The 27,776-nt window shown below is 44.7% G+C and overlaps 1 protein-coding gene across 1 annotated transcript in view; it reads right to left on the bottom strand.

Moving 5' to 3' along the window:
- EXT1 (exostosin glycosyltransferase 1) overlaps positions 1-27,776 on the bottom strand; it is a 367,772-nt gene that overhangs the window by 46,753 nt on the left and 293,243 nt on the right. The window contains exons 2-3 of the mRNA XM_060243282.1: positions 4,981-5,074; positions 2,440-2,547 (exon numbers count right to left, since the gene is read on the bottom strand). Coding sequence (XP_060099265.1) covers positions 2,440-2,547; positions 4,981-5,074 — 202 coding nt within the window. The remainder of the gene's footprint in view (positions 1-2,439; positions 2,548-4,980; positions 5,075-27,776) is intronic.

The raw sequence follows: 27,776 nt of genomic DNA, 5'->3' as shown, positions 1-27,776 counted from the left end.
AACATACAAATAACTTCTTAGTTATCAGGGAAGAAACTTCTATGTACGTGCAACTCCTTAACACACAAAACTTCTTATATTTTAAAAATTAATTTGTTTATTTACAAATAAACAAATGCTGTCAGACTCCAATTTTGGCTGGAGTCCAGGGCTGCCTCCTCCTCCAGGGTTCCTTCAGTAGGGCTTGCCCTGGGGGAAAAAATTTGGCAGGAGGAGTGTTGTTTTTTAACAGCATCCTCTTCCCTTTTTGACTCCTGCCAGTACCTTCTCCCCAACTGCCTTAGGTAAGGTCTGGCTTTCCTGCCAGGTGCACCTTTTAAAGGGCTGCCTGGGGGTGGGACAACTCTGTTCTCAGCCACTGCCTCTATCCAGGGGGGCAGGTCTATGGGGAGTGGTGGGTTCTAGGCCCAATGAGCAGCCGGTTGCCTAGGTTCCCATTTTCCCTGCCCCTCCCCCTCAGAAAGCTTTATAAGGCTTCTCCTCTAGCCCCTGCTGGCCAAAGGAAGCCAGCGCAGCCTGCTCCTTCCAAAGAAGCCTTCCTGGCTCCCACAACAAATGAGGAATGGGCCACCGCCTGTGGTAGGTTCTGCTGCCATTCTGCCACCACTGTCACTCCGTGCCTCTGCCACCAGCCCTTGGGATATGGCTGCTGGCTGGCCTCCGACCTGCCTGGCACGTCCTGAGCATCATGGAGAGCTGGGAAGCTGCTCCTGCAATGCCAGGTTGGGCTTCTGTGGTCCTTCTTGGATGGTTCCCTTGGCACGGTCTGGAGGCCTCTGTCTCCTCAGAGCTAAGTGTGGGGGTGGGAGGTCTGACCCCAGATACCTGCCTCTCTACCCTTACAAGATGGCTAATAATTTAAAATATGCCTGATGAATGAATGTTTTATTTACAGTCAAAGACCATTATTTACAAGCCACAGGCCACTGACCATAATAAGAACATAAGAGAAGCCATGTTGGATCAGGCCAATGGCCCATCCAGTCCAACATTCTGTGTCACACAGTGGCCAAAAAAACCAGGTGCCATCAGAAGGTCCATCAGTGGGGCCAGGAGACTAGAAGACCTTCCACTGTTGCCTGGCCCCTCCCAAGCACCAAAAATACAGAGCATCATTTGCCCCAGACAGAGAGTTCCATCTATACCCTGTGGCTAATAGCCACTGATGGACGTCTGCTCCATATGTTTATCCAGTCCCCTCTTGAAGCTCTCTATGTTCGTAGCTGCCACCACCTCCTGTGGCAGTGAATTCCATGTGATAATCACCCTTTGGGGGAAGAAGTATTTCCTTTTATCAATTCTAACCTGATTGCTCAGCAATTTCATTGAATGTCCACGAATTCTCATATTGTGAGAAAGGGAGAAAAGTACTTCTTTCTCTACCTTCTCTATCCCATGCATAATCTTGTAAACCTCTATCATGTCACCCCCTCAGTCGACATTTCCCCAAGCTAAAGAGCACCAAGTGTTTTAACCTTTCCTCATAGGGAAAGTATTCCAACCCTTTAATCATTCTAGTTGCCCTCTTCTGGACTTTTCCTGATGCTATAATATCTTTTTTGAGGTGCAGTGACCAGAATTATTCACAGTATTCCAAATGAGGCCACACAATCGATTTACAAAGGGGCATTATGATACTGGCTGAATAATAATAATAAAAAAGGTAAAGGTAGTCCCCTGTGCAAGCACCAGTTGTTTCTGACTCTGGGGTGATGTTGCATCATGACGTTTTCACGGCAGACTTTTTTACGGGGAAGTTTGCCATTGCCTTCCCCAGTCATCTACACTTTCCCCCCAGCAAGCTGACCTTGGAAGGATGGAAGGTTGAGTCATACCATCAAAACCATCAAAATATTCCAAGAAGTATATTTGATCCTAAAAATTTTATAAGAATCCAAAAAGTCTAAAATGTCAAATTTCAAATGTCTATAAAATCATATAAATTATACAATTCAGGCAGGTCATGCAAATCATACAGAACTGTGTTTCATATTGTGGAATTTTACCAAATGGTAACAGAATTTGTCTGGAGATCAGCGGATTTGCCTGATGGAAGTTTCTAGCAGAAGCTCAAGGGGGAAGGGAAAAAGAAATCACAGAGGCCACAGAACGACCGGCATTTTTGAAGCCCAAGTCGCCTTCTGTTCCAAGTACTTTGCAACTCTTGATGTCCTCAGCACACTTCTGCATTTATATTCGGAAAAAAAAGACTTCAGATGCCCCCACATTTTTAACCAAGACATTTGGAGGCCTGAGAGACCTTCACGTCAGCCAGTGAATGATGCCTTATTAAACGAGTTAATATTCACAATGACACAGACAAATCCTTCCCGATAAAAATCTCTTTTACAGCCATGACCTTTTGGAGACATCTTTCCTGGAAGGGCAGAAGGTGGCTGCTGTCACCTGCCACAGCCCTCCCCCCGACCCCAGCCTTACCTGTAATAACAATCTTTCATCCCCTATGACAGCAGCTTGATTCCAATCAATCACTTCAGAGAATGGCAACTCCCATCCATTGCTAAGCATCACAGGGACGCAGGCAGCCTGCATAGAGAATCATTAAAAATCAGGGGAAAGAAACAAGTGTGTTTGTGGGCTGGTGCTTAAAGGTCTGCGAGAAATGTAATTGCAGTCTTTGTTGTTGTTGCTTTTTTAAACAGGGGGCTGGAAGCAGAGCTTTGTGGAAATAACTGACAGTTAAAGCCCCTTAGAATTTGTTCTCATGTTGCATTGGCAAATCCAGCAACCCTGCTTGAAGATCTGAGCCACAGAGACCATCGCGTCCAGTGGTGAAAGACAAGCAGCCAGCATAAGAGGACTGGGACTCAGTTCAATTAACTTACCTTGGCTTAGAGCTTGGTAAAGGCCTCAAGAGGAATTCCACAAGTCACAGATTTTTATGGGAAAACCTATAATTTTAACCGTCTCCCTTTGTATTCCTTTATCCTTTAGTGGGAGGAACTGCAGGCACATTTCCTCCTTTCCTTTGTAAGGAAGGGAGACCTATTTATTTGGCCAGTTCTTTTCTTTTCTGTTCTGATTTTGCTTAGTAAATATGTAGCCTTGACACCATACACGGCAAAAGTCATTGCTGTTTTAAACTTGTCCTATTAACTATGAACTGCTTTCCGAATTATGATCATAAGAAAAAGCAGCATATAAATATTGCAAATAAGAAAGAAACGTAAATATTTGGCTGCAGATGTTGTTCCTCACAGTCTCACTGAATGATGGGAACTGTAGTGTGAGGCCTATAAGACAGGCTCTTGGGAATGCAACCTATGCAAGCCAGTGCAGAGCAGAGGCTGGCAAGCAGGACGTAGTCTGGGAAGGGCCAGGTTCAAATCCCCACCCAATCCCGATACACACTGAGTGGCCTTGGGCCAGCCTATGACTTAACCTACTACACTTCAGAGGGCTGTTGTGAGGACAAAAAGGATGAGAAGGCATGAACCTCACCCTCTGAATAAGGGAAGGATAAAATATAAACATCAGAAACACCTCCGTCTTCTCGTGACTTGGTCTCGCACAGATTGTATAGTGAATTCTATCGTTCAGAGGATACAGTTAACCTGCTACTTGTCTCCTCCCACCCCATTCAATTCTCAACTGAAAACCTATTTGAAAACAAAAGGTCCACCTTTCAATCCACCTGGTGGATTGAAGAAAGTCTGAATAATGAGTGTCTAGAACCAGCTACACAGTCAATGGATGATCATCATTTCTCTACTGCTGTTTATATATTGCTATTCTTTGTGTTATATTCGCATGTGTCTTCAGAGATAAATGACTTTTCCAGCATTTTATACTGAGAAAACAGGCACTTTCTATACAGACGTGCCCAAAGGTCCAAACAGGCTCATTTCGGTTCCCATTTGATGCATTTGGGCATGTCTGTGTAAGGCAGGGGTCCCAATCCAATGCCCATAGGTACCAAGGCGCTTGCCAACACCTTTTCTGATACCTGCCAAGAATTTTTAGAAAGCAGATGGAGCTATGTGGGGCTTTTCCCCAGCAAAGTTTCAGATTGGCTATTGGAGATTTTTAAAAACGTTGCTTTGTCAACACAAGGTAAGCTGCAACAATAATTTCGCAGCTGTCTGCACCTCCAGGGCAGCCATTTTGTGGCTCTGCCCCCATGCTGTGTCAGAATTCCAAAACTGCCCACAGGATCAAAAATGGTGGGGACCCCAAATGTAAGAGGTGCCCTCTCCTGGTCTGGCCAAACCAGAGACACCAAAGATGACACCAGGACAAAAAAAAAAAGACGCCGTATGAACTATAATAATCTTTCTTCTACCCTGTGAGAGTTGCCATTCATGATGGGCTGTAGAATTTTCAATTTCTGTTGACTGACATTCCGGTAAACCATAGTGGGAGTTGAGCACAGATATCAGGCGTCCAAGACCTAATCCTCCGTTCTCCCCCTGCGGAGATGCCCTTCATTTCCAACTGTGTTCAGTGTCACGTTAACTCTGGACATGTCCCTTCCTGCTGCCTGCCATCTGCCGCAAACCCAGAGAAGAAATCCCTTAAAACTTATTTACTATGCAAAGTGAAAACATGAGCAGAATTTATAGGCAATTTTGTGTTGGCTGAATTAAAACAATAAGCCAAATTAATTATTTCCTTCTAACTTCCTGGACAGATAAAGTCAGCATTTCTCTAAAGAATAGAAGATTTTCTCAGCCCCCATTCTTCTCCTGTTCGACAAACACACTCAAGACAGCTCTGACCCTCTCTCTGCACTGGGGAAGCCCTCTCCGTAGAGGTAACACAGCAATCCAATCTGTGCACGAACTCTGGGTACTAAGTGCCTCTCCTGAAACAGCTGCCAACAGCGAAAGCAGGATTATGGGCTATTAGGGAAATGAAGTCTCCAATCCGCCTTCCCCTGCCTCGAGATCACACCACGAGGAATCCCAGCTTACAAGAGCGCTAAATGGTTTCCAGCCTTCAGACAGACGTTGATCTTACCTGCAGGGCCTCCAGGAACCTGAAGGATCCAAGCCTCCGGCCACGGGGGACCAGACAGAAAGTGGCATTGTGCAGCATTTCACGATAATCATACCTAACGGGAGAGAGAAAAGAGGGAAAAGATAAATTAACAATGAGTCCTGGGGAAATGGTGCATGAAAATGTAAACATCTGGCGATGTGCATCTGGTTAGCATCATCCCTGGACAAGTTCACATCTGTAAAACTAGCATAAACAGTGAGGAGTGAACCAAGCAGAAAACAGGGGGAAAAATGTGAATACGAATATTCCCTGACAGACTGGTACAGCTAGAGAATACGGCAGGGACCCTTTAAGCTGAACAAATGGTTTGTGGGAGAAAGCGGGCACAGAAATATATGGCAACAGTGGGCAAGAAGAAGGAATGGAAGGGTGGGCCTGGCTATGGAGGCCTGCAGCAGCCAACACGGCAGAGATGAATACCATCACAGGGCGCCTACTGGCCTCTGCACTGTTGCAGGACAGTGGCATCTGCACTGTCTGACTTGCCTTTCTCTCCCGTCCCATTGTGTGGCTCTTCTGAGTCCTGCTCTCTGATGTGGCACCTGCACCAGGTTTCAGGGAAGCATCAAGGCTCTTGCCTGAGGGGACTTGTGGTTGGCAGGTGGTTTCCACCTTGGAACAGCCACTGCCAGAGAAACGGGTAAGCTGCAAACCCTCCCTGAGGTGCAGGCCACATGCAGGGATGGAAACTAATGCGATTCTGAAAATTTTCAGGGCTTTTTTGTAGCAGAAACTCTGCATATTAGGTTACACCCCTCTGATGTAGCCAATCCTCCAAGAGCTTACAGGACTCTTCTTACAGGGCCTACTGTAAGCTCCAGGAGGATTGGATACATGGGGGGGGGGGTGGCCTAATATGCAAAGGAGATCCTGCTACAAAAAAAGCCTTGAATTATAGTTCCAAAAGTGCTTCTCTGCAAGCTGTAGAGCGAGTACCGCTGGTTTAAGTGCTTCAAAGACAAGGATGTGTTTACCATTTGTAAATTTCTTTAACTGTTTAAGCAATAAGACCAGCAGTGAACAGGAGAGGTTGTTACTGAAAGCCAAAAGAAAAACCAGAGGATCTGCAGGGAAAAGAGCTCCCAATTAGTGTCTACCCGGTTTCTTCACATGGATGCTTCTTTAAATGAAATTCACATCCCCAGAAAGAATGTAGCAGCTCCACCCTCCCTTCTCAGAGAACCTTCTCTCCCCGGTTCAGGAATTTGAGCATTGCAACCCATCCGAGTTATGACTCACACTTTGGGGGTCACGGCTCAGAGTTGGAGAACCGCTAACATCACAGCACTAGGATGACCGTACATCCCATTCAACACTCCTGGAGCAGCAAGTTTTAGGAGTGGGTCATTAGTCAATTATCTTGCTTTGAGATGACAAATCAATCAGAAACTTGATAAATGACAGCACCTTAGTGCAGAAGACATTTCAAGTGTGTTTGGCTGCCTTCCAGGTAGTCCTATAGGTGAAGACAGCCTTCTTTGGGGAAGGAGGAGGGGGGGCACTGCAAAAGACTGTCCGAACGTGTTGGTTTTCTATTTGTAAAAAAAAAAGCAAGGCACTGTTTAAGTTCCCTTCTTGGAAAAAAAGCTTTGGGGATTGGGTTTTCAGGCTGTAAACAGTTCATTCAGTATACATAATACCAGGCTCCTACCAGGCCCCAAGCAACTGGCTGTCATCTGCTTCCTTCTCCCTATATCTTGCTTCCTTCTGTATAACAGCTTGTTTTGCAAGGCTTGCTCAATTGCACAGGAGCTACAGAACAAAACCTCTGTTTTTTCTATTGGCTGAGGCTCTTCCCTTGGGGAGGAAGGGGGAAAGAATAGCTTGCTTTGCCAGGCTCTCTCAATTGCACAGCAGAGCTACTGAGCCAAGACTCTCTTCCTTCTATTGGCTGAGGCTCCCCCACCCAACCCCCTCAGAGCTTTCTTTGCCCAGTTCCCTGGATCCCATGGGAAAAATGCAAAGAAAGCATCTTTTAGACTAATGAGTGCTAACGTTTTAAGCATGTTTTAAGTTTTTTAAAATATATATATTTGTGTTTGTCTGTGTTCTTTATAAAATTTATATTACTGCTACCTAATCTTAAATAGGTATATGGCCTGGCCCGACATGACTCAGCCCAACCCGACATGGCCCGGCCCAACAAGGTCTCATTTATGTCGGATCCGGCCCTCATAACAAATGAGTTCGACACCCCTGCATGATACGATTACCCTTTTAAGCATCTGAATTTAGATGCTTAAAGGCTGTAATTTAGAGGATAGTGGGGTGCTGTTTCAGTTGGTAGTAGAGGACAGGACTTGTAACAATGAGTTTAAATTATGGGGAGGGAGCAGAGCTCTTTTTTGAGCAGGAACGCAGTTCTGGCTGGCTTGGCGTCAAGGGGTGTGGCCTACTATGCAAATGAGTTCCTGCTGGGGTTTTCCTTCAAAAAACCCCTGTGTGAAACAGTGGTGATGTCGGGGGTGTGGCCTAACATGCAAATGAGTTCCTGCTGGTTTTTTTCCACCAAAAAAGCACTGAGATTGAGATCAGCAGAATATAGAGGAGAAGAAACTTTAACCATTAGGGCAAGGCAGAGATGGAACTGGTTGCCCAGCAATTTTGTGGGTTTCCCCTCCTTGGAGGGGTTTAAAGGAACACTGGACAATTATTTGTCAGGGATGAGCTTTAGGTCATCCTGCTTGGTGCAGGGGGGTTGAACTGGATGGTCTTTCGGAACCTTCCAACTTTAATTCTATGATTCTACATTTGGTCTTCCACGATTTTCCTGTGCATTCTTTCCTTTCTCACTGAAAATGTCAAGACAGTGTGCGTTTGCAATAAAAAAGGCCAACGCCATGCTGGGAATTATTAGGAAGGGAATTGAAAATAAATCAGCCAGTATCATAATACCCCTGTATAAATCGATGGTGCGGTCTCATTTGGAGTACTGTATGCAGTTCTGGTTGCCGCACCTCAAAAAGGATATTATAGCATTGGAGAAAGTCCAGAGAAGGGCAACTAGAATGATTAAAGGGCTGGAGCACTTTCCCTATGAAGAAAGGTTGAAACGCTTGGGACTCTTTCGTTTGGAGAAACGTCGACTGCGGGGTGACATGATGGAGGTTTACAAGATAATGCATGGGATGGAGAAAGTAGAGAAAGAAGTACTTTTCTCCCTTTCTCACAATACAAGAACTCATGGGCATTCGATGAAATTGCTGAGCAGTCAGGTTAAAACGGATAAAAGGAAGTACTTCTTCACCCAAAGGGTGATTAACATGTGGAATTCACTGCCACAGGAGGTGGTGGCGGCCACAAGTATAGCCACCTTCAAGAAGGGTTTAGATAAAAATATGCAGCACAGGTCCATCAGTGGCTATTAGCCACAGTGTATGTGTGTATATAAAATTTTTTGCCACTGTGTGACACAGAGTGTTGGACTTGATGGGCCGTTGGCCTGATCCAACATGGCTTCTCTTATGTTCTATATGTTCTTATGTTCCTTCATACAGTATCTTGCTTATCTACTACAGTACACTTAGAATTAGAATTATAGAGTTGGAAGGGATCTCCAGGGTCATCTAGTCCAACCCACTGCACAATGCAGGAAACTAACAAATATCTCCCCCTAAATGCACAGAATCTTCCACTTGTTTCACAGTGCAACCCTATGCAGAGTTACTCCAGTGTAAGCCTACTGAAACATTGTTAGCAGTGTTGGATTGGGAGCAAGATTACATGTCGCCTTCTTCCTCAGCCTTTGCTGGTTACTGTTAATTGAGCCCCTGTATTTTTATACATGCTCATGTGCAGAGCAACCCTAGCAGCATTGTTGAATCAAATCTTGAAGAGGAGGAGGAGGAGTTGGTTTTTATAGTCCCCTTTTCTCTATCTAAAGGAGTCTCAAAGTGGCTTATAATTTCCTTCTCTTCCTCTCCCCACAACAGGCACCTCGTGAGGCAGGCGGGGCTGAGAGAGTTCTGAGAGAACTGGGACTGGTCCAAGGTCACCCAGCAGGCTTCATGTGCAGGAGGAGTGGGGAATCAATCCCAGTTCTCCAGATTAGAGCCTGCCGCTCTTAACCACTACACTACTTATGGAAATGACCCAAAACACAGTGCGCAGCTTTAGAGAACACGTTCATTTCCACAACCGTTCCTTGCGGCAGGGCAGGGTGGTGACTCCAGTTAATGTCTCATGATAAATCCCCCTCATTTATGATCGGCGATTAACAAAGTAAATTTAATGGGACCGATTAACTGAGCCGTGCTTTCAATTCCAGTTGCATCATTGCAAACGCTGCACAAAACTGCATGAATTTACCGTCATGAGAGAAAAGCTCTGACAGCCATCAAGAGCCATCAGGCATCAATACAAATTTCTTTTAATCAATCAGGAAAGGATGAAAAAAGTTTGACAAGGATGAGTCACACTGTAACACTATGGGTTGAAGGGGACTATTTGAGGGTAGCTTCTGAATGCCTATGAGATTGGTTTGGAGAAGTTGCAAAGGGGGGGGGGGGACTAGAAACCATTTTTGGCAATGAAACACAAAGGGGCAACGACCAACGTTCTGTGGAATTAATGCATTCAGCTAGACCCTACTGTTTTCTTTCCAATTTCATCAATCATTTCAGAACCATTTACCAAAAACACACATCAAATCCCTAACAGTTTTGCACCAGTTATTAGCTAATTGTGCTTCTGGCAAACCCATAAATGGCTCTGGACCTGCCAACCTTGTTGGTTCTCAGTAGAAAGAAAAAAAAAAGGAAGATCAAGATGAAATATCCGACCAACACACGGTGCATATGTACGAGTGCTGTGGCTCTGGAGATTTCTGCACTCTGTGAACAGGTGCTACTTTGACAGTAAATAGCATGCCGAGATTTCTGCAACTCTAATAATCTCATTTAATCATAGCCTGCAGGCACTGAATTTTTAGAGGACTTTTTTTTTTCTCCTCTCAAAGGAGGTGTGCATATAGAAAAACATAAAACAAGATCTACTTTTGTATTTATTCCTACTCAGGATATAAAGACAAGTGTAAGACAATTTCCAATTACAAAATCCCATCATTAGGAAAGCCCAGTTACAGAAACAACGATGTGTAATTTGTCTGAGACAAAAGCCCCCTTGGAATGGATTAAGATTATCCTCGCAGAGACCCAAACAGAAATCCTCTTTGCACTTCAGTGTCTCTTGCAGTCTTAAATAATACAAAGATCTGTGGGGGGAAAAAGCTGAATAAGTAGTGGGTATTTCTACCTCTTCCCCTTTATCCTCCTTATGCCTTAAATTAACTTAATTTTCACACAAAAACCATTAGAGTAATCCAAGGCTGTGCAGTTCAATTGCTCAAATTATATGAAAGTCCTCAAGCAACCAAACCTCTCAATGTGGAATTTGCAAGGAGAAGAACACAAGAATTCTTATCAACTAAGCATCCTTCTCTGCTGCATCTCGGGTTGCTGACTCTGGCTTGTCAGATTCCTTGAGATTTGGAGACCACACCTGCACAGGTTGAATTGTAAAATAATTCAGCTTTTTGATAATCTTAGTTTTCATTTAGAGAGGTTTCTAGTCCCTCTGAGGGCATACTTGAAATTGTGTGGTCAGTGCCTGTTGACACCCTTGAGCCAATCCAAATCCTTTACAAAGATAAAATGAAGGATTACAAAACAGTCTATGGGACAAAATTATGTGGTGCAGTGGTTAAGTGTCCTGGATTAATATTTGGGAGACGGGGGTTCAAATCCCGATTTGTGCCATGGAAGCTCGCTGGGTTACCCTGAGCCAGTCATGCACTCTCAACCAAAACTCCCTCTAAGCTGTGGAGCCTTGTGAGCAAAAATTCTACTTCGTGAGCGACTGGCATTAAAGTTGTGAGCTACTGCATAAATCGGTTTGCTCTGGGGCCATTTTTCTTGAGCTAAGACAAAAATGTGTGAGCCGGAAGCTAAAAAACTGTGCGCTAGCTCATAGCTGGGGGGGTGGGCGGTGGGCTCCCTCTGGGTATCCTACCCCCCCAGGGAAAGTGTATGCGCAATACATAGCCTCTCCTCTCCCGGTGTAGTGAATGCCGCGTGGTCACTGTCTGGCTATGCTTGGCAGATGTTCACTGCAATGCCCTCTCCTGCATTACTGCATCCGTAGCAACACCTTCTCGCTGGTCCCCCCCGTTTTTCACAGAGTTTGCTACGTCATGGTGCGACCAAATTGTCCGGCGGTATAACCGGATGGGCAGGCTGGGCCCACCAACCTTGCCAGCCTAAGAGAAGGAAAACTCTAACATCAAACCCGGGCAGATAGAGCTCGTTAATGTAACACCTACCACCTGGAGGACTCGCTGCCGGCGTCCCGGCTTACTGGGCCATGGCAGATGACCCCCAGGTGAAAGGGTGGAGCCAGTACCGCGCACACTGGGCTTCACCTAAAAAATTCCTCTGCGCAGGCCTGAAGGGCATATCCACATACACAACCCACAACGCATCAAGTCCTGCAGCGATGGGCAAGGGGCGAAACGGCAGGTGGAAGGTGCCACTGGAAGCCGCAGTCCCGATCCTGCATGTAGGCGGTTCAGGGTATTGGTCGCCTGATGCTAACCCGGAGACGAAAGCATTTTTCGGCAGCACCCTGAACGACCAAGCAGCCTTATCTAGGGACAGCACTGCTTGCTCCACACGGAGAGGGGCCTAGAAAAGGTGGCCTAAACAAAGCTCGTCTCCTCCACCCCAGTTGGCTAGCCGCGGTCAACGGGCATCCTTACTTGCGGTCAAAAAATAACAACAAAGAAAAGGCATGCACCTGCCTCACAAAGTGTGCAAAGACTAAAGCTTGCGTGTTGGAACATCAGAACCATGCTTGACACAGTAGACAGTGGTCGCCCTGAATGACGCTCTGCTCTAGTTGCCCACGAACTTCTCAGGCTGAATATCGACATAGCAGCTCTCAGTGAGGTCCGTTTCCCTGAGGAAGGTAGTCTTCAAGAACACAGTGCTGGCTATACCCTCTACTGGTCAGGTAAGTCAAAGGCTGAGAGCCGCCTTTCTGGCGTTGGCTTCATGGTCAGGAACTCCATTGCCTCCAAACTCGAAAACCTGCCAACAGGTCACTCAGATCGCATCATGTCCATGCGCCTCCCACTTCAAAACAAGCAGCATGCAACACTCTTCAGTGTGTATGCCCCAACCCTTCAAGCAGATCCTGCAGAAAAGAACAAGTTCTATGCTGATCTACACAACCTCATACGGAAGACCCCTACAGAGGACAAGGTGATCATCCTTGGCGACTTCAATGCCAGAGTAGGTAAAGACTCGGAAGCCTGGAAAGGAGTACTTGGCAAACACGGCATTGGCAACTGCAATGACAACGGGCGCCTCCTGCTAGAATTCTGCATGGAGCACCAGCTCACCATCACCAACACTATCTTCCAGCAGAAGAACAGTCTGAAGACAACCTGGATGCACCCACGGTCCAAGCACTGGCACCTTATCGACTACATTCTGGTGCGCCAGAGAGACCTTTGAGATGTCTTACACACCCGAGTAATGCCCAGTGCAGAATGTCATACGGATCATCGTCTTGTACGCTGCAATCTCCGTCTTCACTTTAAACCCACACCCAGGAGAGGAGGTATCCCTCGGAGGAAGTTTCAGGTTGGCAGTCTCCAGTCAGCCGAAGTTAAAGCTGCCTTCCAGGCAAAACTCCAGTCAAGAATTGAGGACCCCAGTTGCCCCACAGACCCTTCTCCAGAAGCACTCTGGGAACACCTAAAAACTACCATCCTGCAGATCTCTGAAGAAGTCCTCGGGTTCTCCCCAAGGAAGAACAAGGACTGGTTTGATGAGAACAATCAAGAGATCCAAGATTTACTGGCGAAAAAGAGATCTGCCTATCAAGCACATCTTGCTCAGCCCTCCTGTCCTGGGAAAAAAGCAACCTTTCGCGCTGTATGTAGCAACCTCCAGTGCAAGCTTCGAGACATTCAGAACGAGTGGTGGACCAAGCTTGCTGAGAGAACCCAGCTGTGTGCAGACACTGGTGATTTAAGAGGGTTCTACGAAGCCCTGAAGGCAGTATATGGTCCATCATATCAGACTCAGAGTCCCTTGCGTAGTGCAGACGGCCAAGTGCTCCTCACAGACAAGGCATCCATACTGAACCGGTGGTCGGAGTATTTTCAGGTTCTCTTCAGTGCCAACCGCATAGTTCAAGATTCAGCAATTCACCTCACCCCACTTCAACCAGTGAAAACAGAGTTGAATGAGATCCCCACTCTAGAAGAGACTGTTAAAGCCATCAAGCAACTGAAAAGTGGCAAGGCAGCAGGAGTTGATGGAATTCCACCAGAGATCTGGAAGCATGGGGGCACAGTACTACATAGCTCACTTCACAAAGTACTTGTCACCTGCTGGGAACAAGGCAAATTACCACAGGACTTTCGCGATGCAATCATCATCACCCTATACAAGAACAAAGGGGGAAAATCAGACTGCTCCAACTACCGGGGGATAACCCTGCTCTCCATCGCAGGCAAAATCCTTGCCAGAATACTCCTGAACAGATTGGTGCCCGCCATTGCAGAAGAACTCCTCCCAGAGAGCCAGTGCGGCTTCAGAGCTAACAGGAGCACCACCGACATGGTATTTGTTCTCAGGCAGCTCCAAGAGAAATGCAGGGAACAAAACAAGACTCTGTATGTGACTTTCGATACCGTTAGCAGGAAAGGCCTGTGGCAAATCTTGGAACGTTTAGGATGTCCCCCAAGGTTCCTCAGCATGATCATCCAGCTACACGAAGACCAGCGAGGCCAAGTCAGACACTGCAACGACCTCTCGGAGACCTTCCCAATAGGCACAGGTGTAAAGCAAGGCTGCGTTCTCGCGCCAACTCTCTTTACGATCTTCTTTAGCATGATGCTTCAAAGAGCCGCAGTAGATCTAGATGATGACGATGGTGTCTACATCTGCTATCGCACCGATGGCAGCCTGTTCAACCTGAGGCGACTAAAGGCCCACTCCAAGACAATGGAAAAACTCATCCAAGAGCTACTGTTTGCTGATGATGCTGCACTCGTCTCCCACTTGGTATCAGCTCTGCAGCATATGACGTCCTGCTTTGCAGAGGCTGCCAAGCTATTCGGCCTAGAAGTTAGTCTGAAGAAGACAGAGGTTCTCCACCAGCCTTCACCCCAGGAAGATTATCACCCTCCCTGCATCACTGTGGGTGAATCAGTTCTGAAGACAGTCCAGCAGTTCAGCTACGTGGGGTGCATCATCTCCTCAGATGCTAAGATCGACAAGGAGATCGACAACATGCTGGCAAAGGCAAACCGTGCATTTGGCCAACTGCACAAAAGAGTGTGGAGCAACAAGCATCTGAAAAAAAGCACAAAGATCAATGTTTACAAAGCGGTTGTGATGACAACCCTCATCTACGGCTCCGAATCGTGGGTTTTATACCGTCATCACCTGCGACTCCTTGAGCGCTTTCATCAGCGCTGCCTTCGCACCATCCTCAACATCCACTGGAGTGACTTTGTGACCAACACTGAAGTTCTCAAGCGGGCGGAGGTTACCAGCATCGAGGCACTGCTGTTGAAGACGCAGGTGCGCTGGGCAGGGCATATTTCTAGGATGGAAAACCACCGCCTTCCCAAGATTGCCCTGTATGGCGAACTCTCCATCGGCCATCGAAATAGAGGGGCACCAAAGAAGAGGTACAAGGACTCCTTGAAGAAATCCCTTGGCACCAGTCGCATCAACCATCACCAGTGGTCTGACCTAGCCTCAGATCGCAAAGCATGGAGGCACACCATCCACCAGGCTGTCTCTTCTTTTGAGAACGCACGCATAGCTGGTCTTGAGGACAAAAGGAGATTGAGGAAGAATCGCACTGCTACAGCACCAACCCTAAATCAGACTTTTCCCTGCAGCCACTGTGGCCGGACCTGCCTGTCCCGCATTGGTCTTGTCAGCCACCAGCGAGCCTGCAGCAGACGTGGACTACTGCACCCTTCTTAAATCTTCGTTCGCAAAGCCAAGCCGAGAGAGAGAGAGCTCATAGCTAACTCAGTTTACAGGAAACATTGGTCTACCTCTAACCTACCTCACAGAGTTGTGAGGATAAATTGAAGGAGAGGAGAATGATGTAAGAGACGCTTGGGATCTCCACTGGGGAGTAAGGCAGGGTACAAATGGGTTCAAATAATAAAATAAAATTGTGCAAATTGAGAAGATGCGTAACGTCTCTTAATTTGCTCAAGTTCATCCCAGTTTTTCAGATTCTGGGGAAAGTGATAAGCTTGAGTGGGCACCAAACTTCTATCCCCAGTCTTTGGAGATCATACCAAGTCACCCATTGGCTTCTGAGGTGTCAACAGGCACTGACCACACAATTTCAAGAATGTTCTCAGAGGGACTAGAAACCTCTCTAAATGAAAACTAAGATTATCAAAAAGCTGAATTATTTTACAATTCAACTATGTGCATGATGCAGTTAATGGTGTGTGTGTGGGGGAACTAACGTTGCAAAGAAGCTGCTACTTCTGGAATGTTCCTCTTTCTCATCCACCAGAAATCCCCCCTCCCCTCAAGCATATGCCGCATGACAGGAAAGTTTTAACATGAACCCAAAATAGATTTCCCTTTAGGGCTAATATATGCCAGTTCTATATTCCTCATCATTAGCGTGCTAAAAATGTAAAACCTAGTTAATGTTCTGGACAGTTACAAAAGTCAGCTTTTAGAGGAGGAAATCTGAACAGATTTTAAAAAAAAAAACAGTGGGGGGAGAAATGTGAAAACAGCAATTAAAAAAATAGGAACATTTTCCTATAACTGGGTCATCAGTAGTATATGGAACATAACAATATAACACTGGGTTATCTCAATTTAACACTAGTTCAGGGAAGAGGCTGTGTATCAGTGATGGAGCATCTGCTCGGCATGCAGAAGGTCCCAGGTACAATCCACAGGCATCCTTAGATAAAAGATCTAGCAGTAGATGATGTGAAAGACCTCTGCTCTGAGGTCTTGGAGAGCGACCACCTATCTGAGTTGACAATACTGACTTTGATGGACCAAGGGTCTGATTCAGTATAAGGCAGCTTGACATGTTTGTGTGTTCAGTGATTCACCTAACACTGGATAGGTGTTGATGAACTAGGGCTGGCAGTTTCCAGGTAGTGGCTGGAGGTCTGGTAGGGAATTGATCTCTTGAGCTGAGGAAAGTAGAAGCTTGGAGATGGAGCAACTGCTAGTGAGGAATAGGTCCAAATCTCCAGAAGTTTCCAAACCCAGAGCTGGCAACCCCTAACTGACACTTAGATAACCTTGATTCATATCCCTACTCAGCCATGAAGCTCTCTAGATGACCCTGGCCTAATTGTTCTGTGAAGCTCTCTAAATGACCCTGTAAGAGAAAAATTGAGGTGACACCAAGATATGTTACCGTGAGCTCTCTGGAGGACAGGCTGGAAAAATGTGATTCATCTTCACTTGGGAGGCAGTCTCAAAACACAGAGGGTATTTCTTCTAGCTATTCCAGATGGTTATAGCCCGGCCCCATCTGACCATGAGGAAAAGTGAAGTCTCCAGTTCTGGCTGTGAATGGGGGAGTGTGTGTGTCAGTGGTAGGGTATGTTTAAATATATATCTATCCATCCATCTAGCTAGTGATTCAACCCAGGGGCAGGCTTACATGGTTTATCTCCCAGATTCAGTCCGTTAAAAGGATTTCAGCTATCAAAGATGGGAAGTATTTCTGTTTCTGCTGCCAAGAGGTAACACCGGATTGGATGGGCCAACTGATGGAAAGTTTGAAGCCAAGGGGGCAACGTATACCACATCTCATTTTGTATAGGATGTCTAAAAAAATAAGTGAGCAGGGAAATTTTCTCTCTTCTCTCAGAACCTTCATTTGTGCCAAATAATGAAGTATCAAGGTCTAGCCTCATTTTATTTTGGACAAAATGGGAGAGCTATTTTATCCGGAATACATCCACAAAATGTTTTGTGATGTGCAGAGAACAGGTAAGAAGAGTTTATCCTCACTCCTTCACACAAAGTCCCCCAGAAGGGAGGAAGTGTCAAAACTGCTTCTGGTTCCAGGTCCTCTTGACAAGGGAGGGAACTCTCCGCTAACACTCTCTCCTGAAGCAGCCAACACTTATATCTAGCTTCTGTGCCCGTACCCCATTTCTTTTAAATACAGCCTTTATATCTGTAGACTTTGCAACATATTCTGACAAAGAAATATATAGGTTAATTATCCAAATTGAAAACTATGAATCCCCCTCCCAGAAAAGAGCTGACTTTAGGCTGTTAATAAGATGCATTCAGATTTTATTAAGCAACCCTTGTACCTTTACAATATCCTTCTTAAGCGGTGTCCCCAAAGGAACAGAAGACAGACAGTTAGTAACCTTCTTGGAGAAATGGATTAGTTCATTATATTAGACTTGGAAGAAGAACAAGGCACAATGGAGGCTGCTTTTAGATTACAATCAAGATATGAAGGAAAAAGATAAAAGACTTGGAGACATTTTAATCAAATTATATGTCACCAGGCTTAAGAGACTAATTGAACAGACCTTATGGCAAACAGAAAATAAAAATCTGAAATCTGTTTTAATCAGGCAAACGTCCAACCGCGTTTGTATCTTTCACCAAAAATGTTAAAGAAATGCACAGAGCTTTAAAGTTTGCAAATACAGTTCAACCTCAAGCCAAAGTTTCTAAGTGATGTGGGTTCCCCCCTACCTGCTCTGAATCAATTATTTTTCACGCAGGTCAAACAATGTAACATTTGTATCCCAGAGGAAGTCTACTCTTCTTGGAACTAATTAAAGAATGTTGAGGAGAGAAACCACTTTAGGACTGATTTAAAGGGCATTGGAGATTCTACTTTGATTTTATTTCCTCTACTGCCATTTGACTAGTCCAAAAACGACAACAAGAACAACAAACCCCTACTTGGGAAACCCCAGGAATAGCCCAAAGAAGGGTTTTAAAAATTAAATTAAAATGAACTTAAATTTAATCCACTTAAGCTAACTTCTCCCTGGTCTCAGATGTTTTGTGCACTGATCCACCATAAAACCAAAATCATTGTTAGATGGAAGGTTAAAGCAAAAACACAAAATATAAATCAACTCTAACTGGCATTTTGCACAGGATGTGGATAAGACATCTTAAGATCACAGTCTGAAACATCTCCCCATTCTCTCTCTTTAAAAAAAAATCCAACCAGAAGAAGAGTTCTGGAGAACTTGAAAGGTCACTTTAGTGTCTTGTGTTATTTTGGTTGCTCTTCATAAAAGGTATTTTGTTCTTTTGATTTTTGCTTCTTAGCTGGCTTGGAGGTAGAACGGTCAATAGATAGCAAATATGAGCTGCTGGAGAAGCATCAACTCCACCATCTAGATGGTTGAAGGCTGGTGGCTCCAGAGGGCAGACACAATACCATGCTGCTAAGTTCTTTTGTTTCTACCGCTGTCACTAAATTCACCTGTTGACTGTATCCTAATGCTGCAAGCACTACTGAATGTGACTGGCCAGACTGCAGTGTTCTTCAGTGACACAAAGAATGAAAGTTCTATCGTTGAGTATTGCTTCTCCTTGTGCCAGTCAGACATGACACAACTCCATAATACAATATTCCATCAGGCCAATAAAGGCAAAGAAGGTGGGTACCTCTGTGGGTTACTTGCCTGAGTCTAACGTGGGATAGTGGTTAGTGTATTGGATTCGTGAAGAAGAGGAGGAGGGGAAGAAACCCTCCAGTTACAATTCACTCACAGTGACCCCATCCAAAGGACATTCCAAATAAGAGACAAGACTTGGCCATTTCTTTCCTCTGCATAGCAATCCTAGTCTTCCTTGGTGGTTTCCCATCCAAGTATAACCAAGACCAACCCTGTGTACCATACAAGTTCTGGGCCCAGGACTGGAGAGAGCCTGGTTCATATTCTCACTCAACTATGAAGTTCACCGGATAACCTTGGGCCAGTTACTCTTTCTTTAGCCTAATTTCCTTCATTGTGTTGTTGTGAAAATAAACAGCCGGGAAGACAGGGACATCACCTTGAATTCCTGAAGGAAAGGAGGAATGTAAATGTAGTGGAATACAATGTAATAGATACTGTCTCCAAAAAACTTGGAACCAACACCGGGCAGATCCATATCTAGGGAGGGTCCATGGCTCAGTTGTAGAGCACACCTACTTGGCATGGAGAGGGTCCCAGGTTCAATCCCCAGCACCTGCAATTAAAAGGACCAGGCAGTAGTTCATGTGAATGACCACTGCTGGGGACCCAGAGAGCTGGTGCCAGTTTGAATAGATAGTACTGACTTTGATGGACCAAAGGTCTGATTCATTATAAAGCAGCTTCATATAAATTGCAGACAACCATATCTCACTAGCTTCCTTTAGAGGTGAACGCTAGTTAACCGAAAGGGGAAAGGCCTCTGCCAGGTTCTTCTAAGGGGAAGGTAGAATAGAAAGATGCTCACCCTGGCTCATACACTGAGGCACTGTCCTGCTTGTCACACAAAAAGAAACATTATGGACAACTTTCCCCAAAGTCTGTAGTGGTCCTGGCATTTGCGTCTTATGAGTACTCATTCTCACACATGGAATTTCACAAAGGTATGGAGGATAACAAATGATTGCAATCACTGGCCTCCAAAATTTTAATTTTTGGAATTTGGCCAGCACAAAGGAAAAGCAGCGACATACATCTCTGGGCATCAGCAGAAAACCACTCAAATGTGCGAAGTGGTTATATGCATGGCAACCTTTAACCAGGGTCCCTTTATAGAACCTTGAATCACAGCCTCTTAACACAGTGGGGGGGGGGGGGGAAGCCCCAAACTCAAAACACAATACCCAGTGCAAGCCAGCCTTGTAACAGATTGTGGGATAACAAGCGCCTAAGAGGTTCCATTTGGACAGGGATGTTTTGTCTGTTGGCGAAAAGATTCAAACACATCCCACACATCTCAGTCCTATTAGATCTAGCCGACAATCTAAATGCCGACAAGCAATTTTGTGAAATACACCCATTACCTGTAATTTTTTTATACTGAAGAACACTGTGTTTTAGCTGAATAGAGGTAGAAAATCTGATGCATGGTAATTTCACTTCCCAGAATCCTCTAGGGTAGGTCAGGGCCACAAAGCAGTTTCCACGATACTGTGGCGACTGCCAAACAGAAGTGTGCTCTTGAGGGCCTCTTCACACATTACATTGTTTAGGTATACCTCCAAGAGCAAGGAAGGGGAATCATGGGAAGATGTGTAAGATCCTAGACTGAGTTTTTGTTTCTCGCTTGTGGTAGATACTTAAAGCCCAGATGTGGTCAGATGAGCACAAGAAGGGCAAAAGCTAATTGACCGTTGGCCTTAGCCCAAGGGGTAGAAAACCCAGTGGTTTCCAGCTAGCCCATGATGTTCAGTGTTTGGGGGCAGGTTTTTTCTGTCTGCTTGCTGACATCATATTTTGCTTATTTGTCAGGTTAGGACCTAGCAGTGCTGTGCTCTAGTTATGTGAATATGTCATGGGTTACTGCAAGTGGATGTTGACACGTTGCAGGCAATTAAATAACTTCTAAGTAACAGTGTGAGACAGAGATTGCTCCTGAACAAAGATTAAGTTTCACCAGTAGTTCCCCTTACTAAAACATCTGGGGACCTACGCCTTAAGGTACAAGTTCTCAAATTGTGAAGGCAAGTCTCATTAGGAAAGCACAGACGCTTGCTAGAGAAATCCTAAATTCTTCCTGGACTCTGTAGTATGAGGTGAAGCATAAATTCATTTCTACTGGATCCAATTATTTCTGCTTTCAATGGATGGAACTAATACAGCAAATCTAAAATTTTAGCAAGGATTCAGAGAATTGTACAGACAGCCCTCCTCTTTCTATTTGCCAGGGATCTGTCCTCTTCTCTATCAGGACATAGTGTGAGGTCTGTCAAATGAACTATCTCCCCACCACCATACTTTTTGACTCATGGCTGGATCACGGAATGAGAAGAGAAGAGATTGGATTTATACCGCACCCTTCACTAGCCAAAGGCTTACAAACCTCCTTCCCCTCCCCACAAAAGACACCCTGTGAGGTAGGTGGGGCTGAGAGAGCTCTCCCAGAACTACTCTTGAGCAGAACAGCATTGTGAGAACTTGTTGCTGACCCAAGATCACATCAGCAGGTGTATGTGGAGGAGTGGGGAATCAAACCCACTTCTCCCAGGTAAAAATCCACACACTTAACCACTACACCAAACTGGGTCTGAGTTGATGTACACTGTGAGGTGCTAAAAGTGTAGTGGTTAAGTATGCAGAGCGCAACTGAGGAGCGAGGTAGGGCCTTTGTCAGAGGTCTGGCAAATGCTCCTGGAGGTTGAGGGACGCAAACCTGCCCCCTCACCATTCCACAGAGATCTGTCACACATTTCATTAGCTTCCAGGCACCCTTCCACAATGATTAAGTGGTGCATGCTTTCAGCTAATACCTTTTTAGGCAGTATAAACAAATGGCCCTATTTGTAATCAATTCTAATTTATTCACACTTTAATTGAAATATCCCGCCTTTCTACCACCCGTAGCTGAGAAAACATGCACGACCTCATCTATCACGCAAGTGTAAACACCAAAGTGCTGTGTCGGCAATTATAAGAATGCAGAACGTTCCTGTAATTTCAACTTCTCGATCTAACATGCTGCCTTTAAATCTTTTTTTAAAAAAATGTACCGGCCCTGTCAATCAATGCTTGGATTAGGCAGCTGCTCCGAATTCCTGGTTATCCCAGCTAGCAGAAGCAGACAGCGAGAGCACTGCACCAATTAATTAGCCATACCACACATTCTTCCTCAGCATTTAAGGATTTCCCCCTTGTCACTGCGTTGAAGAGATTATAATCTACCCTGGGAAACATTTTTTTCCTTACTAATAATTACTGTGACTCAGCCTCCTGCTAATTTTAGCTTTGATCCTTTTCATGCCACTTTCTTTTTTTTAAAGAAACCTCATTCTTTCAGTCTAGACAGTGAACGAGTCGAACTGGCTCCACAGCTTTCCATGTAAAAGTTGGTCTCTTTATCATTTCAGGTGAGAGGGAAAATGTCATCTCAGCCTGGATTCTCCTAATACACTGTCAATTTTACTTTGTAGCATCTTAGAGATGTACAACCCTCCCACCACCATACAGATTATTAGATCTGCATTGTGTTTCCAGGATTTCAATTCTTGTTTCTCTTCTCAATCTGAAGATCCAGATTTTAGCATTTGCAGACCATAATCCCATAGAAACAGTCTCGCAATGGAATAGAGAATCAAGAAGACGATGGAGAGTAAATAATACACTTTTACTACAAGATGTAGTAAATAAATGTGGAAAAGATTTGGAAAAGATTTTATAAAATAAAAAACACAGAAGGAATGTTTCTAGCTACAATTTGAGAAGCAAGTCAAGTGTTTATCAGAGAAATTCTACTAGCTGCTGCTGCCAAAAGAGTGAGAAAGATTAGAACAAACTAAGTTAATAACAAAAAAAATCAGTGATTGGAACACAAACATAATAACAATTATAATAAGGAACGCTAGCAGAAATTGAATAATTACAATTAATACTCAATTAGATATGTTAGAAGAGGTACAGAAAAAATTAAAATTGCTACAACAAAGGTATTTTGAACATGCAAATATACCTGGCAGGTATCAAAGAATACAAGAATATTTAAAAGTCATCCCAATTGCAAAGTTTACTTCAGAACATAGAGAAAAATTAAAAATCAGTTCAAGAAATCTCTCAAGCAATAAGAGACACCAAGAAGGATAAAACACCAGGACTGGATGGATTGACAGAAACGTACTATAAACATCTTGAAGAACTATTAATAATACTGCTAGAAAAAGTTAAGAATGAGATAAAGGGGAAAAAAGACAATATTCTCCCAAATGGCAAGAGGTGTATATAATGCTGCTGCTATTATTATTATTATTATTATTATTATTATTATTATTATTATTATTATTATTTCATCTCATCCCAGCCGATGCCGGGCTCTAGGCGACGTACAACAGCAAAAATACATAAAAAACCAATAGAACTAGTTAATTAAAACAAATTGCAGCCCAATAACATCCTTTATAACATGCTACAATTCTGCTTTCTAGGCATCAGGAGCAGGGAATCCCTCTTGGAGAGGCGGAGGGGGGTGTCTGCCCGGCAACCGTTGCTGTCCTCAGGCAAAAGTGGAACAACTCTGCTTTACAAGCCCTGTGGAATTGCAGAAAATCTTGAAGACCCTGGCAGAGCGTTCCACCAGGTTGGGGCCAGGACTGAAAAAGTCCTGGCCCCCGTTGAGGAGACCCTCTAACACATAAAGAGGGTAGTGATACATTGCTACCACAGTCTTACAGACTTATTTCTCTGTTGAATGTAAACAAAAAATGCATACCAAATTTAATACACCCCGACTCAACAAATTTTGTACCAAAGTGGTACATGAAAGATGATATACAATTTATAACAGGCGCAATTGAATTGCGAATAAGAAGAGAAAGAAAGCAGCATTTCTGTTTCTAGGTGCAGAGAAGGCATTTAACAACTTCATATGGCCTTTCTTATTTAATGTTTTACAAAATATAGGATGTGGTCCTGAAGTTTGGAGATGGATGCATGGAATATACTCAGAACAAACAAGCAAAGGTGCAGAGAAGGCATTTAACAACTTCATATGGCCTTTCTTATTTAATGTTTTACAAAATATAGGATGTGGTCCTGAAGTTTGGAGATGGATGCATGGAATATACTCAGAACAAACAAGCAAAGATTTTAATTAATGGGAAACTAACAGAAGCAATTTCATTTGAAAAAGGAACACATTAGGGATGTCCTTTATTTCCTTTCAAAAGAGCCCCGTGGCGCAGAGTGTTAAAGCTGCAGTCCTGCAGTCCTAAGCTCTGCTCATGACCTGAGTTCGATCCCGGCGGAAGCTGGGTTTTCAGGCAGCCTTCCATCCTTCCGAGGTCGGTAAAATGAGTACCCAGCTTGCTGGGGGGGGGGGAGTGCAGATGACTGGGGAAGGCAATGGCAAACCACCCCGTAAAAAGTCTGCCGTTAAAACGTTGTGAAAGCAATGTCACCTTAGAGTCGGAAACGACTGGTGCTTGCACAGGGGACCTCTCCTTTCCTTTCCTTATTTCCTTTATCAAATCTAGACACAACCAGGGGCAAGTTCCCCTTACAACCAAAGCATTTCCAGTGCTCCTTTTCTCAATTCACTGCCACAGGAGGTGGTGGCAGCTATAAGCATAGATGGCTTCACGAGGGGATTGGACAAACACAAAGAGCAGAGGTCCATCAGCGGCTATTGGCCACAGTGTACTGATGGAACTCTCTGTCTGGGGCAGTGATGCTCTGGGAGGGCTTCTAGTGTCCTGGCCCCACTGATGGACCTTCTGATGGCACCTGGTTTTTTGGCCACTGTGTGACACAGAGTGTTGGACTGGATGGGCCATTGGCCTGATCCAACATAGCTTCTCTTATGTTCTTATAAATCTGTAAACACCATGGGTGGGGAGGGGAACGCCCAAACCACATATGATATCCCAAAATGGAGCATCTGGAACAGTTAAAGTGTGTTGCAATAACAGAAGTTAAACCACACACAACACATCTTGGGCACAAAACGGCAGAGTCCTTTCCTGATTCCTTCCAGCAGCATTAAGTTCAGCTCTTTACCAATCAGCTGGTATTGCAGTGCATGAATTTTTAATACCGAGGGTTCCGAGAATGACTAGGGAGAGAGGAGGAGACCATGAACCCAAAGAGAATCCCCCCTCCCCGTGCTGTTGCATAGAATGCCTCACTGGCTGCCTTTCACTAAGGTACCTTGGCTTTTAAAAGAAGCTGTCAAGTAAAACTTGGCACCCAACACACAAAATAACAGCTTTGGTAGGAAACGCTTAGCTATGAGTCAAAGAGACAGTTGTCTAGCAGCGAGTTCTAACGCAGTCTCTTTGGACTACAGCTACTGCCATCCAATTGGCTGGATCTGGATTAAGGTTCAGGGCAGAGTAGGGATAGCCTTACACACCTGCCGCCTCTCCCCAGTCTATTGGGTAGGAATTTCAAGCTCGCCTTCACCCTAAAAATTGGCTTCAAAGAATTTTTTTGTGGGGTGAAGAGTTTGGAAGGTTCAAGAATCATAATTGGAAAACTTTTTTCTCCCCTGCTTAAAGGGCTAATTGATTTCACAGGTGTTTAATTATCATTTGCTGTGAGATAATACCTTGTAGTGCCATAAAAAATGGATTTAATTTTCGAGTGCTTGCAGAACCATCGCCAAAGCCAAGTTTAGAGCTAAAGCAAGATAATTATTCTATAAATCAAACACACTGCCTCCTTTCTTTGAAATTTTTAATACTCGGCTATAATGATATCTGACGACCTTGGAGCCAACATAAAAAGGATTTTTTTCGCGCATGCCAAGCGCCGAGAGGCAGCCATCAGAATATTTCATTCAGGCTGGTTCATTAATGTTCGACCAGCCAGCCATATCACCCTTGATGCAGGCATCCAAAAGGTATAAGTGGTAGTGTAGTACGGAAATACCGGTAAACACAGAAGAGGCAGATTTGAGTACAATAGCACCTTTGAGACCAACAAGATTTTGGGGGCAAAAGCTTTCACAAGTCAAGGCTCTCAGATAATCAGAGGTGGAATTCTAGTAGGAGCTCCTTTGCATATTAGGCCACACCTCCCTGATGTAGCCAATCCTCCAAGAGCTTACAAAAAAGCGCCTTGTAAGCTCTTGGAGGATTGGCTACATCAGGGGGTGTGGCCTAATATGCAAAGGAGCTCCTGCTAGAATTCCACCCCTGCAGATAATTGACAAAGCATCTGACGTAAGGAGCTCTGACTCTCGAAAACCCATACTCCAGAAATCTTGTTGGTCTCTAGGTGCTCCTGGACTCAAGTTTAGCTCTTCTGCTGCAGATCAACATGGTTACCCTCCCAAAACTGGTAATCATTGAGGTACTAAAGACAACATGACCTATGTTATGAGAATCTGCTTGGTGTAGTGGTTAAGAGCGCGGACTCTAACCTGGGTGAACAGGGTTTGATTCCCTACTTCTCCACATGCAGCCAGCTGGATGACCTTTGGCCAGTCACAGTTCTCAGAGCTGTTCTCTCAAGAGCAGTTCTCTCAAAGCTCTCTCAGCTCCACCTACCTCACAGGGTGTCTGCTGTGGGGAGAGGAAGGGAAGGAGATTGTTAGCTGCTTTGGGATGCTGAGTGAAGGGCGGGGAATAAATCCAACCTCTCTTCTCATCTTCTCTTCTATCGTGTTTGCCCAACACAATATATTTTTTTAAATGAAATTGGAATGCAGTGGTGTTTTCCCTCTAGCGTTGGATGTCAAACTGGGTAGGTCATCCTCTTAAGATGCTTTAGAACTCACAGCATCAGAAAATACACACGTCACATTATGGAAAGGACAAAAAACTCAGTGTGAAGGTTTGGCTATTTCATGAGACTTTGTTGACCAGGCAGCAATGGCTTTTGAGGCTGAATGTGTTCTGAGATTCTTGACTGGCACTGTTGTGGTCATGGAATTTTAAGGCGATGGTCAAAGGAGGAGCAAAAAACCTTCCATCTGTACCGGCAAGGGGGCAAATGTATCTTCTTTCATATTCCCTCCTCAATTGGGTTGGATCCAGCAGTGATTTCTGACAGTGGGGCAGGCCTTTCTTGCTTCCCTCATTTCTGCTGATCCCAGGGGTTAGGGGACACTAAGGAATAGTATGCGGTAGGGGTGGGGTCTGCAGTGGGAGGGAAGAACTGGTGAAAATCTCCCCCCGGTGGAGCCTACACCATGGTTATATGTCATGTTAACCTTGCCAGGTCCTACAGGAGAGAGCACAATACTGGGATGGGAAAGCACCGTGTTGTATATTTCACAGACTTTATAAGTAGAGATGGGGGTAGCAAGTAGATGGAAGAGTCAACCGTGCTGCTAAGGTAATGTAAAAACTGAAGCCAACTTGCGGTTTTTTTTTTTTTTTAAAGTGAATACAATAGGAAGAAAATCTTGTTTAAAACAGCAATGTCTACTGGGTACTGTAGCCATTTCTCCCAGTCGCATGTGACGACTGGGCACACTCGTGCCTCTTTCCTCCCACCCGGAAGCCAAGCTTAAAGAGAAAGAGAGAGAAGACAGAGTAGAGCTCCTATACCAAGGCTATACTGTCACTGTGCAGATGGGCACTAACTAAGGTATTTTAAATCACATTTACAGCCTCTAATAGCTGCTTAGTTGCTCACCAGGCAGGGCTCTGCTGTACATAAAAATACTCCGATATAGAGGCCATTAAAGTCAAAGTTGGTTTCTATTTAGTGAAATATGCTTTAATGATTTCATAGGACAGAGGCATCTTCAATGGATATACAGGCATTGTTTAGTATAAATCCATGCAGCCCATATTTGGCAGATATATGATAGGTTTTGCCAAACACATCTAGGTTTATATCCAATGTGAGAGGTGATGGGACCTAAAGCCGTTATTCATTAACCCATATAAAACAAGGCCTGTGTGGAAACCATTGCTGCGCTAAAGCCACGGTTCTACGCAGGACTTTGCTGTCGAAATGCGTTACGTGAAACTCACTGGGTGATTCTGAGACAGACACACACACACTCTCAGACTAATCCACCTCAAAGGGTTACTGTGACAATAAAATGGGGAAGGGGAAT

This window comes from Heteronotia binoei, chromosome 7 (genome assembly GCF_032191835.1).
Source record: "Heteronotia binoei isolate CCM8104 ecotype False Entrance Well chromosome 7, APGP_CSIRO_Hbin_v1, whole genome shotgun sequence".
Taxonomy (NCBI): domain Eukaryota; kingdom Metazoa; phylum Chordata; class Lepidosauria; order Squamata; family Gekkonidae; genus Heteronotia; species Heteronotia binoei.
The sequence above is the reverse complement of the archived record's forward strand: the minus strand, read 5'-3'. Positions and strand labels throughout refer to the sequence as shown.